The sequence below is a fragment of the Arachis ipaensis genome, chromosome B7 (assembly GCF_059453495.1).
Source record: "Arachis ipaensis isolate K30076 ecotype BB chromosome B7, ASM5945349v1, whole genome shotgun sequence".
Taxonomy (NCBI): Eukaryota; Viridiplantae; Streptophyta; class Magnoliopsida; order Fabales; family Fabaceae; genus Arachis; species Arachis ipaensis.
In genome coordinates, this window is record NC_142442.1 from 20,222,658 (window position 1) to 20,238,578 (window position 15,921).

Consider the following 15,921-nt stretch of genomic DNA (forward strand, 5'->3'; position numbering starts at 1 on the left):
TATTGTATGCAAACTCTACTAACGGCATATACCGATCCCAACTCGCCGGTTTGTCCAAAACACAAGCTCTCAACATATCCTCTAGTGTTTGGATCGTCCTCTCGGATTGACCATCTGTTTGAGGATGGTACGCTGTACTCAAGCTTAATCGAGTTCCAAAAGCTTTCTGAAATGCACCCCAGAACCTCGAAGTGAAACGAGGATCTCTATCAGAGATTATAGTAGCAGGTACACCATGGAGTCTCACAATTTCCTTTATGTATAACCGTGCTAGCTTCTCAAGGGTGTAAGTCATCCGAATGGGCAAAAAGTGAGCTGACTTCGTCAGTCGGTCCACGATCACCCAGATAGCATCAAAACCAGTCCTAGTCCTTGGCAATCCCGACACAAAGTCCATTGCAATACTTTCCCACTTCCATTGCGGAACCTCTAAGGGTTGCAACATCCCGGAAGGTCTTTGATGTTCAATCTTTACCTTTTGACAAGTTAAGCACTTTGAAACATATTCCGCCACATCATTCTTCATACCCGGCCACCAAAACATCGCCTTTAAATCATGGTACATCTTAGTACTCCCCGGGTGAATGGAGAATCCGCTTTTGTGTGCCTCCTTTAAGATATCTTGCCTCAAAGTACCAACATCCGGCACAATGATCCTACTCTTGAATCTCCATAACCCATCTTTTTCTTCCGACACTCTCCATTGTTTTCCTTGCTCGATAGCCGGTAACACCTTCCATAATGCTTCATCATTTTCATGAGCCTTTAGGAGTTCGGACTTAAAGTCACTTGAGATTTCTAATCGGCTCAAACACAAGGTTCCACATACTTCTTGAGCACCAATTTTTAGACTCTCTAATCCCTTGAGCAACTTCTCCTCTTGAAGCATCATCCAAGACGCATATAACAACTTCCGACTTAACGCATCCGCTACTATATTCGCTTTTCCAGGATGGTAATTCAACTCAAAGTCGTAGTCCTTCAATAATTCCATCCACCTTCTCTGCCTCATATTAAGCTCTTTCTGATCAAAGAGGTATTTCAAGCTCTTGTGATCGGAGAAGACTTGGAACTTAACCCCATAGAGATAATGCCTCCACACCTTCAAGGCAAACACAACCGCAGCGAGTTCCAAATCGTGCGTAGGATAACTAACTTCGTGAGGTCTCAACTGTCGTGAGGCATACGCCACCACATTATGATGCTGCATCAGCACGCACCCTAGGCCCTTTAACGATGCATCACAGTACACCTCAAAAGGCTTGTTCGGCTCAGGTAACATTAACACAGGTGCAGTGGTCAACTTTTTCTTCAATGTCTGAAAGCTCTCCTCGCACTCAGGAGTCCAAACAAACAGAGTGTCTTTGCGAGTTAACTTTGTCAACGGCAAAGCTAATTGCGAAAAGCCTTTGATGAACCTTCGGTAATAGCCAGCTAAACCCAGAAAACTCCTTATCTCAGTTACTGTGGTTGGTTGCTTCCAATCCATCACAGCTTCTACCTTGGTTGGATCTACGGCTATTCCCTTCTTACTCACCACGTGACCCAAAAACTTCACCTCATCCTTCCAAAACTCACACTTAGACAGTTTTGCATAGAGTTTCTTCTTCTTTAAAATCTGCAACACGGTCCTCAAGTGTTCTGCATGCTCTTCTTCAGTCTTGGAGTAAATCAGTATGTCGTCAATGAAGACAACAACGAACTTATCCAGAAACGGACGGAATACTCTATTCATGTAATCCATGAATACTGCAGGAGCGTTCGTCAACCCAAAAGACATTACGGTGTACTCGTAATGACCATAACGAGTCCTAAAAGCGGTCTTAGGGATATCCTTACCCCTCACCCTTATCTGGTGATAACCGGATCGCAAATCGATCTTAGAGAAAACCCCAGCTCCTTGTAATTGGTCCATGAGATCATCAATTCTCGGCAATGGGTATTTATTCTTTATGGTGACCTTGTTCAGTTGCCTGTAATCCACACAGAGCCGCATACTTCCATCTTTCTTCTTTACCAGTAACACTGGAGCACCCCACGGGGAAACACTTGGTCAGATAAAGTTCTTACCCAACAATTCCTCTAACTGACACTTTAGCTCGGCCATCTCTAATGGTGACATCCTATAAGGAGCACTTGAGATTGGTCCCGCCCCAGGCACCAACTCAATAGCAAACTCGACCTCTCGGTTAGGTGGAAATTCCTTAATATCATCGGGAAACACTTCCGGAAACTCACACACTACCGGAATCTGATCCAACCTTTGATCATCACCCGAAACACCAGCGGTTAACAACAGGATACCCTGACATTCGATTCCAGAACAGTTCACCATCATCGAATTCAAGTAATAATTATTCACCACGACCGGCCCTTCTGTATCTTCCAGCATAAAGTACACCGACTTTGTAGAACAATCGAGCAGGACATGGTTCTCAGATAACCAGTCCAATCCCAAGATAAGGTCAAGACCGATCATCGGTAAGCAGATTAAATTATAGACAAAATCATGCTGCTTGAACCTAAACGAAACTTTCGGGCATCCTAGCCTAGTTATCATGGCTTCATGGGTAGCATTATACACTTTTAAGTCATAACCTAAGGTTACGATCTTCAATCCTAACTCATGGGCTTTCTCAAATGCAATAAATGAATGCGATGCTCCCGAATCAAGTAAAGCATTTAAAGTTTGACCAGCCATTTCACAGTTACCTCGAATGAGTGTCTCGGATCCCTCTGCACCCACAGCTGAGGTGGTGAACACCCGACCAGTCTGTTGTGCTTTCCCAGCACATTGCTTTTGCTTCTCCGGACAACTTGTGGCTTTATGCCCCGCCTTTCCACAATTGTAGCACAAACCCCATCCAGCCTTGCATGGTACTCCCGGATGGTGACTTCCACACCTAGTACAAGCTTGATCATTTTGAGGCTTCTTCCCAAACCTTTTTCCTTGGGAGTTGTTGTTGTTGGGCCTCCTAAAAGAACCTCCCCTTTTGAAAGGCAGACCTCTAGGTGCAAAACTCTTCCCTCGGTTCTATGAAAATGATCCTTTGTGACTTCCTTTCTCAGCGGTTGCCCTCTTCACACACTCTTCAGCAACCCTACACTTGTTCACCAATTCGGAGAAAGTCCTAATTTCCATTGGTCCCACTGAACTGAAAATATCGCTCCGGAGTCCTCCTTCATACTTAACACACTTCCATTCCTCATATTCCACTGGAGTCCCTTGACACATATGAGAGAATCTGAACAGCTCCTCAAACTTGTCAGTATACTCAGACACAGACATAGTACCCTGCTTCAGCTGCAACACTTCAAGCTCCTTGGCCGTCCTAGCAGAAGTCGGAAAGTACTTCTTATAGAACTCCTCTCGGAAGACATCCCAGGTGATATAGTCATCACCCTGCTGCAGGAGGCGTCGGATACCCTGCCACCAATGCGACGCTTCACCAGTGAGCAAACAGGTAGCAAACTCAACACGCTGTCCTTCAGGCACCACCTGCGCTTGTAGTGCTCGCTCCATAGCCTGAAACCATCTATCGGCTTCAGTCGGGCTAGTAGTTCCCTTGAACTTAGGTGGATTAACCTTCAAAAAGTTTGCCAGTGTCATCAGGCCCTGTACTCCACCTCCGTCATTACCATGGTTGTTCATCTGTTGACTAAGAGCCTCAGCAGTGGCTTGCATAGCAGCAGCCATGTTCTCCAACGCAGTCATAAAGTTCACCGGGTTATTAGGGTTAGTCTCCGGCGCACGAGCATTCGTATGTCCTCTCCCACGGCCTCTACCGCGTCCACGAGGCGCCATCTGGTTCCTATACACACCAAACAATCGATATTAAGTTGATCAGTCTCAATATCGGAAGTTTAGTGCTTCAAAGTCCCAAATGCATGCTCATGAACGTTTATGCCAATTATATCAAGCAGATATACTAATAGCATATAACACACATACAGAGAATGCACAGAAGCATAGTCAGTCCATTCCTCAGGCTCTACCGGAACGAACTGCTCTGATACCATAATGTAACACCCTACCATACAGAGACTTATGCTTAAGTCATAATTCAGAGATGGCAAGGTATTACGACCTCTAAAACAAAAATTTAGTACGTATAGTAGTATGAATGATTGATTATAACTAGGAGCCTTTGAAGAAAAAGGGGTAAACAAAAACCGTAACTCAAACGCGCAACACTCCGATCGATAACGTAACGAGCAAAGGATAAGCTAACGCAAGATCATATATATAAAGAGTGTCAAAAACGGGAATATCAAGACTCAAAATCCGGCTGCGAAGATAACCGGTCCGAGCATAATAATATATACATATAATAAAATAAGGAAACCCCAAAGGAAACCCAAAGGGACACAAATACATACAACCTATTCTCCAAAATCCCCTCTAGAAGGAGTCATCACAGTTTGTATTATTTAATGGAGATAAAAGTATCTAAACAAGATATATAAACCAAAACAGAGTCCCAAGAACAAAGGATCTTCGCTAATCCAGAAGTCTCCAGCATGCCTCAACGAGAAGCCTCGCGTCCTGCATCTGAAAACCACAAAATCCGCATGGGTGAGAACCAGAGGTCCCCAGCACGGTAACAGCTTCCACATATATAATACATAATAATAGAGGAAAGCCAAAGGCAATCCTAGAACTTCCTCCAGATAATATCAAAGCTTATAAACAAGCTAAACCATATAAGGGTATCTGACTAAAGATTCTTCAGTCTAACTAATACTTCCCTTTCCAATTCCTTCAAACCTCCCAACCACCAGCAGGAGTATATTATAGCAAACACAGTTATATCAGACAAAGAATATACAAATAGGAGCAGTTAAGACATTTAGACAATTAGCAAGTAATATGCAGTCAAATAGGCAATCTCAAACAATTCACATAGTATGCATATGATGAATGCCTGTCCCTAGTGGCTGATGATATCATCTGTCGGTTATAGAGCCAACCCGACAAGTCCTGGTAGTTAACCATTGGACTGTCTCTCTGTCGTGCATCCCCAACTCGAGTTATACTCATCATAAACTTGATCATAATCATGATCCATATCCATCACCCTCACTGGTGAATATTTATCCATCACCATCACTGGTGAATATTTATGGGGGCGAGCTCATCCGGGCCTTTCACAGTGCCCGGCCACACTTACGACATAGGGTCAAAAGAGCTTCGAGTCTCAACCTGGAGCACATGGTGGCTAGCCATTGCTACTACCCAGGGAAACCCTCATCTCCAATGGTGGAAGTGCAAACCTTCACAATTCAATCAACATCATATATGCATTTATACTTGGCCATAAACATGGCTCCGCCGTAACACGGCAATAATCTAGCCATCCGGCTCACGGTTAAATCCATAACCAGCCAATTCATTAACAATTACGGCCCTTCGGCCCATGGCACAACAAGCACTTCCACCGCCATTCTCCGCATCTCACATAATCATCTTTGATCCTCAATGATCATTCATTTTTTTCCCTTGCTTCACTCGCAAGTTACCACATTCACTAGCCCTTTTTCTCATGCTAGGCATATCATAATGATTTAAGACATAAGTGGTGAGATCGGAGGCTTAGAAGTATGAAATTTGGCTTTTAAAACTCAAAAATCAACTTTGGGATGAAAACAGGTCCACGCGTACGCGCACTCCACGCGCACGCGTGGATGGCGCTTTCTCGAAGAACGGCGCGTACGCACCAAGTGCGCCTATGCGCGAGGGGTCATTCTGCTAAAAATTTTCTAAGTTAAAAGCTGCAGAATTTACAGATTCAAACCCCAATCTTCCGACGGACATAACTTCCTCATTTTAAATCGTTTTTCACTCGTTCTTCGAACGGCATGGACATCCTGGATCCAATTTCATTTCTAAACAGATTTGGCACAAATCAGAGATCCGTAGTCCAAGTTACGTCCCGTCAAAGTATGCCCAAAAACCATGTTTTCATACAAAACCACAAGGTGCCATTTTCAAAACAAGCCACTTTCAACTCTTTTCAAAATCAATCAAACATGCCAATTTCAATCCTTCTCTTTGAAATCATTCAAAATGTACCAAAATCAACAACAAGCCATCCTCAACTCACACATTGACACTTTACCAAGGTTTCCAAAACCACATCCAACCATTTTAACACTTCTCAATCAAATGGCTAAAGGACAAACACAATATCATGTCATACATCCTTCCTCATCCCAATTTCCAATAATACCATTTCCAATTAACCATCATTATACATAATCAACATCATACTCACCATCAACATGGTACCACCCATCAATTCAACCTCAATCATCCATCAAGCATATATCACAACATGCATTTCTCATATTTCACACAATCAAGGCATCAATATTCATAATCACATATATGAACACATCATATATTTCAACCATTCAACAACACCAACAATTCAATGCCTATCTTAGGGCCTCTAGCCTAAGTATTTCCTACCACATTACATATTAGATACGGGAAACTAAAACCATACCTTAGCCGATTCCCCAAGCTCAACCGGAGCACTTCCAAACCACTTGTCCACAAGCTCTCAAGGTATCAACACCTCCAAGAACAGATTTTATCACACAAAACCCTCTTCCAAGCTTTCCAAAATCACCAATCAAGCTCCAATATTCACATATACACAACCTAAGCCACAATCATCATACCCATACACAACATCTCAAAACCCAAACATCATAGAACAACAAAATCACACTAGGGTTGAGAATCTTACCACACCCAAGGTCCAAGGAGACAACATTAACCTTCTCCTTCAAGAGAGTTGGGTCCTATAACATCAAAGAACCCAAAATCTCAACATTTTACCCATGAAACTCGAAAATAAGGGCTGGAATTTCGAACAGAAGCACGTGACTTACCTCAAGATTAGTTGTATGGGTTTTGTAGAGCTCTCCGCGGTGAACGCGTGGCCGCAAACGGAGCGGCAATCGAAGCTCTAGATCAAAAGTTATGGTGGTTTGAAGATCAAGTGAGAGAAAGAACTTGAGAGAGTGTTCTTCCTCCCCTCTCTTCAATTTCAGCGTGTTTGAGTGTGTTGTGAGGAGAGAGAGTGCTGAAAACTAGGGTTTTGGTTTAGTTATGTTGGGCCAAGGGCCCACTTTGGGTCCGGTTGGCCCGGTTTGGCCCGTTCGGTCCAATCTTGGTCCGATTTCTATAAAATTGGTATCGAAATTCTCGTCTCAATTTCCTCTATCATATTAAGCCATAAAAATAACATTTTTGGCTTTCTAGAATAAATTCTCATTTATGGGTTAATTAGCCGTTAATTAACCGGATCTTACAGAAGCACTGTTGTATTCTCTTGAAAATTCCGAGCATAGTTGTGGGATGTTCGGACATGGTGGCTAATTTCTGCACTCGCATAGGTAAATAAAATATTATGTTATAGATATTTTTTCAACATGTGCCAATAATTTTATGGTTAGGTACTCGGGAAGAATTCATCAATTATTTCATATATTTTTTAGATAGTGGAATCACGAGTGAACAAAGAATATCTATACAATTTCCCAAATGAGGATTATTTTTTGAAAAATAAATGTAATCTTTAAAGATGTAATATATTTTTCTAGATTTTTGTGTTGCCTAAAAATCATATAAAATTGTCAAAGTTTAAAGTTCTAGGTAATATATGAGGTAAAATATTTAATAGAGCAGATTTTTATTCTGAATTATACTGAAATATATAAAGATTATTTTTAAAATTGTTTGATTTTAATGTATTTCTTTGCTATTTAATTTGTTGAAAGTTTTGATTGTCGCCTAATAATTTGTAATAATTTTAGTTTAATTTTTTAAATTTATTATGATAAACTAACGATATAATAAAGATTTTGTCTATTAAATTTGCATAAAGATTTTTAAAATTTTTTTTGTTTATTGTACTTTATTTGGTTATTTTTTAGGTGTTTATGTTAATATTTCTTACGTTATTAAATTTTATTTTGATAATTTCTTTATCATCAAGGGTTTATATTCCCTAATTACTGTAACTACATAAAATTTAGTTTTCATGTCTGAATAATATTATGTGTCTCATAATTATTACTATTGGATAATAGTTGTAGTAGTATTTTTTTTAGTTCGTACTTAAATTAGTTATTCAATAAAATTTATCTAGTAACTCTTAAAAATGTATACGTTATCTATGTTTTTAAGTTGATTTTTTCTGATTTAGTTACCTATTGACTTGCAACATTTAATCTAGTATTTAATCTTTTTTTTAAGAAGTTAGGACACTTGCCATTAACAAATTTCACTATTTATTGAATTCTTAATTGGATAAAGACCTGATAATAAAAAAGACCTATATAATTTGTACAGTATATGTTTAAATACATGAGATAAAATATCAATATTTTAGTACTATCTTTTAATTGTTGTTTTTGTATTTAAATTTGATATTTTTATTTGTACTCTTTAATTTTAAAAGATATATTTTGTTACCAAAATTTTATTAACAAAGTTATTCTTATTATTAATAGTCTTATGAATGTATTGACTATTTTGAATTTTTTATTTATTAAATATTTGTTTTAATATTATTTTTTATTAAATTTATAATTTTTCTTGTCATTAGACATTTTATATAGTAGTGCATGATAACAAATCTTTGCATTTATTCAATACAAAAAATATTTTAAATGAATATTATATGATGATGATGAAATATTAGAGATATAAATAGAGTATTGGCCATTCATATTTGTATGGCTTCTAGCATTATTTGTAATTAATTCATGATAAGGAATTGGTTGAGGAATTGAAGTAGTAGCAGCAGCGGTGCCTCGACCTACACTTATACAAAAAAAAAACAAACTTTATATGTTATACGTTTTTTTTGGAAATATTAAAAATTAGTGTTAGCAATAAAATTAATCGTCAAAATTAAGTTAGTTAATTTTGTTAATCCTTTGTATTAAGAAGATTTAATGTGGAGGCAAGATAACTTATATAGCCGTTGTTACATATTTTAAGTATATAGGATACTGTATGTTGAGAAGATCATATTTCTTGAGAAACAAAATTTAGGCCATGTAGTGTGCAGAGCCATCCTGCAATTTATAAACTCCTACAAAATTAAGTACTAAAGTTGCAAAGTTCCTCCCTTTTTTATGTTTATTCAAATATTATTAAAATATTTATCTGTTATAAATGAACTTTGAAGTCTTAGTACATTTTAGTAGAAAAAAGTAGGGATAAGTACTTTTTTCGTCCCCAAGGTCTGGGGTCAAAATCAATTTCGTCCCTAAGCTTTTTTTGTTATTAAAATCATCCTCAATATTTACAAACACATTAAAATCGTCCTCCCCCCAATTACGAAAATTTTTGGACACAGTTACCCCTGAGGGTCCCTAACGCTTCGATTTTCATTCTCGCGAAAGGCATTCACTATCTCATTTGTCATTACAGACTTCAAAGGTGATGTTTCATGTTCAATGATGCCCTAGCTGTGGTGTGTCGTCACCGGAGGAGTATTGGAACTGCATTTGGAGGTCACTAGCTACGGTGAGGAAGGAGGTCGGTCCGACATTGTCATCTTTCATTCAGGTATGTATGCAGCATTTGTTACGGTTTCATTTCGGGTTAGAACGTAAGAATGTTTGAACAGATTCTCTTATTATCTTAGTATTGTGAGGGTTTGATTTGGTTTTTTTTTTGTGTCTTTAAGAAATGGGAAGCCTTACTCTGACTATCTACCATTGGGGTCGATTTCGTTATGAAGATGGGACGTTGCGGTATTTAGGGGGACAAAAGACAGTCATTGAAGATGTTAATAGTGATTGCTGGTCTGTATTTGAGGCATATGCAGAGCTAAAGCAGTTCGGATACACCAGAGAGAACATTTCAGCTCTATGGTATAAGGATCCAGCTTGTCAATGGTTAGAGAAGGCCCTGAAATTATTTGCTACGGATAGAGATGCACTTAAGATGTGCAAAATAGCGAACTTGAGGGGTCATGTTGAGGTGTTTGTGGTGCATGTGGTTGAGGATGCAGAAGAATTTCCTGAAGCTGGGTTTATTGATATTGGAGGCCAAACAGAGCAGAATTCCGGTAATGAGTTGGTGGTTTATGAGGGTGAAAAAGGTCAAGAGATGAAAAATGATGATGTGCAACAAGGCAATGAAGGAGATAAGTTAGATACAGATGTGGCTGCTGAAAATGAACAGACTGAGACAAATAGCGATGATGACAGCAATGATGAGGAGTTTATTCCGTCTGATCCTGAGGGTGATAGTGCAGACGACATTCATTTTACAGATAGTGACGAGGAATATAATGATGAGAGTGGGTTTGAGGAAGATACAAGTGCCAAGAATAGTAACAGGGTTGATAAAGGCAAAGGGGTTATGAATGGCGATTTTAGTGATGAGGAAGGCTTCAATAGCGATGAAGTGGACTTGGAGTATGAGGTTGGTGTTGGTTCAGATGATGAGGAAGGAAAAGGGGAAGATAACAATGAGAGAAGGAGTTATCCAATTTATAAGGATTGTAAAGACATGAGTAGTTACAAGTGGGAGGTGGGAACAGTTTTTGCTTCAAGAGAGGAATTTAAGGACACTATGACGTCGTATGCAGTACAAACGAGAAGCAGACTCAGGTATGCGAAGCTTGATTTGGTTAGAGTGAGGGCTGTTTGTCAGCCTGGTTGTCCTTTTTGGTTATATGCTGCTAAGATGAAAGAGGAAGCAACTTGGCAGCTTCGGTCCATGAACCTTAAGCATACTTGTGGACAGTCTCATAGGGTTGGGATAATGCATACTTCGTGGCTGAGTAGGGCTTTTAAGAAGAAGGTGGAACATAATCCAAAGGTTAAGATCAAGGAATTGGTGAACAAGGCACAGAGAAAGTGGAATCTGACAGTTACAACCTCAATGGCAGCTAGGTCAAGGCAAGCGGCGTTGGATGACATACAGGGAGAGTATAGGAAGCAGTACAAGAGGATTGGTGATTACAGCTATGATTTGCTCCGTTCTAATCCAAGATCCTCAGTGACGCTGAAGGTACAGAGGTCCCTGACTTTGAGATCGAGCAGCAACACTCATCTTTGAACAAATATTGCATATTTCAAAGACTTTATGTATGCCTAGACGCTTGCAAAAAAAGCTTTCTGCAGTGTAGGAAGTTCATTGGGTTAGATGGCTGCTTTCTGAAAACACCTCAAGGGGATCAGCTGTTGACTGCTATAGGTTGGGACCCGAATGATCAGATGATCCTTATCGCCTATGCCGTTGTAGAGTCAGAGACGAAAGATACCTGGACTTGGTTTCTGAAACTGCTAATTCATGATTTCGGGTCTGAGACAATTGGCAGGGCAACCTTCATGTCTGATCAGTAGAAGGTAAATAATTAATGTGTCAAGTTGAATTAGCTTCCTCATTTAATATACTTATGCATAGACAATTTTACCTCGTTTTGCTAGGGTTTACTGCCAGCTTTTGATGAGGTGATCCCAGGTGTAGATCACAGGTTTTGCGTGCGGCATCTCTACATCAACTTTAGAAAAAAGTTTTTTGGACTGCAATTGAAGCAATTGATGTGGAGATGTGCAAAGGCTACACACTGAAAGGATTGAGAGAGAGAAATGGCAGTGGTCCGAGCGGTAAATGTGGAGGCTCACAGGCATCTCAACTCTATTTCTCCTAGATTCTGGAGCAGGTCCAGGTTTGACTTCCATTCCAAATGTGATACTCTTGTAAACAATATGTGTGAAAGCTTTAATGGGGAAATATTAGATGCTAGGGAGAAGCCCATAATTACTATGCTAGAAGAAATTCGGGTGTACCTAATGAGTAGATGGGCTGTTAATAGAGAAAGAATTCAAAAGTTCAATGGAATAATTTTACCTCGAATTAGGAAGAAGATAGAGAGAAGAGGAAGGGCAGCCGGTGAGTGGAGGCCTTACTGGTCTGTTGCACAAACTTATGAGGTTGTCAATGGGTTGAGCAAATATGCTGTTGATTTGTCTCTTCGTGAGTGTTCATGTAGGAAATGGCAGCTAAGTGGAATTCCTTGCACACATGCCATCAGCTGTATAAACTTCAAGGGTCTTGACTTGGATTCGTATGTGGATGACTGCTACAAGAGAGATGCCTATGTCAAGTGTTATGAATCGATAATCAACCCTCTCAATGGCCTAGGTCTGTGAGAGCACACTAACTTCGATGATGTCATGCCTCCACCTTATTGGAAGCCTAGCCACAGACCAGTAAAGAAAAGGAAAAGAAGACCTGATGAATCAGAGGCTAGATGCCAGACACACTTGTCTAGGAGGGGACAGATACAGAGGTGTTCAAAGTGTGGTGCATTAGGTCACAAGAGAGGAAGGTGCAGCAATCCACCCCTCCCTGTAAGTTCAGTTCTCTACATGACTGTTAGGGTTTATTACAATATTTTTCATATGTATGTTGGGGTTTATCTGTCTCCTTGTTGGTGTATTGCAAGCCCAACCACCTAAACAAACTGCTGCCAAGATAGCTACTAGAAGAAGGAAGAGATCAGTTTCAAAACCTGCTGTGCAATCTGCTACAAGAGGGAGGAAGAGGTCCAAACCACAAGAAAATTCATCATCACAGTCCCAACCAGCCACTAGCTCAACCCCCATAACCAGGTCCAAGTCATCTCATTCCCAGCCCATCCCCAAGCCCACAACACATGTAACCAGGCCCAATACAACACCAGCAGCTACTCCCCAGCGAAGGCCCAATATGAAGCCCATCAGAAGCTCAACCCAACCACCACCAGCTGCCAAGGAGAAGGGTGCATCCAGCTTAAGCCAACTAATTATGAACAAGGTCTCCTTCACTCACAACATTGCCCTGCATGTTTCTCCAAGGAAGTTGAGGCTGATGGCAAAACTGCCTCCAAGGGAATGGGAAAAACTTTAACAATGTTTAGTAACTATTTAAGTTGTTAGCTGGTTAATGTAGATATATTTTGATCATACTGTATGGTTGTGAGATTTCATTTTGATTGGAACTTATTACATACTCTTTATGCCTAATGTTGTGTAAAAGTGAACAGAATTACTGTTGTTTTGATATAAGTCCAAGTGTCATATAGTTTAATGAATGGTTTAAGACTATTACACTGCGTTTGTTAATGAATGAAGTCACTTGGTTGTGTTTTGGTTTATCTATTTCTGCTTTCATTCTGATGTTGTGCAAGTATTCTATACTACATGTTATGCATTAGTAAAACAGACACAATTCTTCAGTCATATTTCATCTCAACCATTTCCACTTTCATTGCCAATTTCTTGTCAAATTACAGACACACACCATCACTTACATACACATATACTACCCTACAAGAACCACTTTCAATACTAAATTACTATCCAGCCACAGCAGTATTTTTTAATTACATAAAGTAGACTTCAATGCCTAAGTACAAACTAACTAAAATTGCCCTATTTTCTACCAAACTTTCATCAACCCAGTTTCAGAGGCACCAAACATGGTAAACCCTGGTTGTGATTCAACAAAAGCAACATAAACAACCAACCCAGCCAACCATACCAAACACTGCAGCAACCTTCAACTTCCACTCAGATGCCTTCACGTCTGCCTTCAGGGCTACAACTTTTCTCTTCAACCTTGAAACATCTGGATCTTCGCTTTTAGCTTCTGGGTCTGCCCAACGGAAAAACTGACACTCATCATTAACCTACATGAGCCCACCATACTCAGTGCCCAGAAATAAAATGTTGGGGTCAGCTGAGAACAACAAAACATGAACTCACTTCATAGTAGACGCAGCCTTAGAATCGGCGACCTGGGTTTTCTTTGGTTCGCAAAACTCGCAACACTGGTCTCTCTCCATGCCCACAAAGAATCTCCCTCTTGTGCGTAGACCCCCTGCTCCGATACGACCTTGAGCTCTCCGATGCCATTGCTGCACTCGAACCCTAACCCTAGCAGACGCTTTATGCTTCTGGTTTGGGGGTGAGGTTTTTAATTAACAATAAAACTTAATTTTCTATACCATTATGTGGTTCAACTACCGGTAACAACCTCAGGGGTAAATGTGTCCAAAATTTTTTGTAATTGGGGGAAGGACGATTTTAATGTGTTTGTAAAGATTGAGGATGATTTTAATAACAAAAAAAGATTAGGGACGAAATTGATTTTGACCCCAGACCTTTGGGACGAAAAAAGTACTTATCCCAAAAGAGTACTATTGAAATTAGCTTTTTTATATTCAGGTTATATATATATATATATATAATGCATTCTCTTTTAACATGGATTGATTGGATTCCCCCTCCCCCTCTCCTTTCCTTTTATCTTTGTTTCAGCTTGCTCTTTTATCCATTGTACATGCTGTAATTGGATCTTTGGTTGTTCATTGCATATGGAATGCTGATGTTAAACATGTTCATTTGACTTACTAATTTTACCTCTGATATGTTCTTTGTTAAGTTCTTGCTAATTTTTTGTGAGGGCAGTATATACCCAATAAGGTACTTTGCAAAAATAAATTACTTGCAAGTTGCAATAGTGTAATGGCAATAAAAGTTTCAAACATTTTCTTTTTGAAATAAAAATACCTAATGATTCATTGATAGTGGATCAAAAGTTAAATTCTATTTTGGAAATTAATTGAATGTTAGAAACCACTAGAAAGGGTGTGAGTTTTAATTTTGGTTTGAAACTATAACATTGTCTACAGTAAATAAGAAAATGTCTAACTATTGCGATAGCTAAATTTTCTTCTACTATAAAATTTTAACTATTTTTCAAACAAACTGCATCATGTTGCATATCAAAACTAAATCTTATACATATTTACAAATGTAAATTGACCTAAAGTTTTCTGTTAAGGTTTCTATAAGGTTATTAAGTATGTTTAACATTTTATCATAGTAATAACAATCCTTATCAACCGAGTTATAATTAAAGGAAGACTAACTGAATGTAGGTTTAACTAGACTGAGACCTGTAGAATTTATGCATAACAACTTTTTTACTTTGTTTCAAATCAGTTATTGGAGTTCAACGAGTCGAAGATAGCCAACTCATCTAAAGAAGAGAGTGATCCCAAATCTAGCACAAAGTTGGAATAAACTTGCATACCATAACTCTTTGGAGTTGAAATATTGGAGTTGAAGAAGAAATAGTCATTTTCTGGGAGGCCAGTTACCTGTAATGCTAGCTTATTCAGCAGCGTACATTTGTAAAAGATTTGTGATTGAGAAATATATCACTAGTCCCATTTTTTCAGCTCAAGCATTTTTCTATCACTTAGCCGATTTTCTTTTATCTCTTTTCATTCCTTGTTATCTTTTTGTTGTTTCCAAATTCGTTTTCACTCAAGTTTACCTTAGTACACATAGTTTTGACAAGTTTGCAAGAAGAAGCCTTCTTTGTTCGATGGCATTTTTAATTAGGGTAAAATATATTTTTTGTCCTTAAAGTTTGTTAAAAGTTTTAAAAATACTTTTAAGTTTTATTTTATTTCAATTTTATCCCAAAATTTTTGAATTGCATTAAATATACTATAACAGCTGATTTTTAAAAAAAATTAAGACCAATTCAGCAACAATTTCACAAGGATAACCTTCAATACAAGCAAACCAGATATAATTGTTATGTATTATTATTGAATTAGTCATAAATTTTTTAAAAATTTAGTTGTCAAGTATATTTGATACAAATAAAAATTTCAAAGACAAAAAATATATTTTATCTTTTTAATTATTAGAATTAAAATATAAAATATAAAATTTTATTTAAATTCAAATAAAAAATATTTCTGTATATATATATTTATGTTTTAAAGTAAGTAAATAATAAATTAAACAAAGATAGTAGCTTAAAATTGAAAAGCGAAATGTAAATAAATTGCTAAATTGTTGTAAAACTTTTTGATTGAT

At 38.4% G+C, this 15,921-nt stretch overlaps 1 protein-coding gene across 1 annotated transcript; it reads left to right on the top strand.

Annotated features, from left to right (window-relative positions):
* Positions 1-11,628: 11,628 nt before the first annotated feature.
* On the top strand, positions 11,629-12,192 carry LOC148550523 (uncharacterized). Its single transcript, XM_088494527.1, has one exon. It carries the CDS (start codon positions 11,629-11,631, stop codon positions 12,190-12,192), a length of 564 nt encoding a protein of 187 aa, XP_088350653.1.
* Positions 12,193-15,921: the final 3,729 nt, after the last annotated feature.

Excerpts from the sequence above, each read along its gene's own strand:
- LOC148550523 (XM_088494527.1), top strand. The coding sequence starts at position 11,629 with ATGGCAGTGGTCCGAGCGGTAAATGTGGAGGCTCACAGGCATCTCAAC.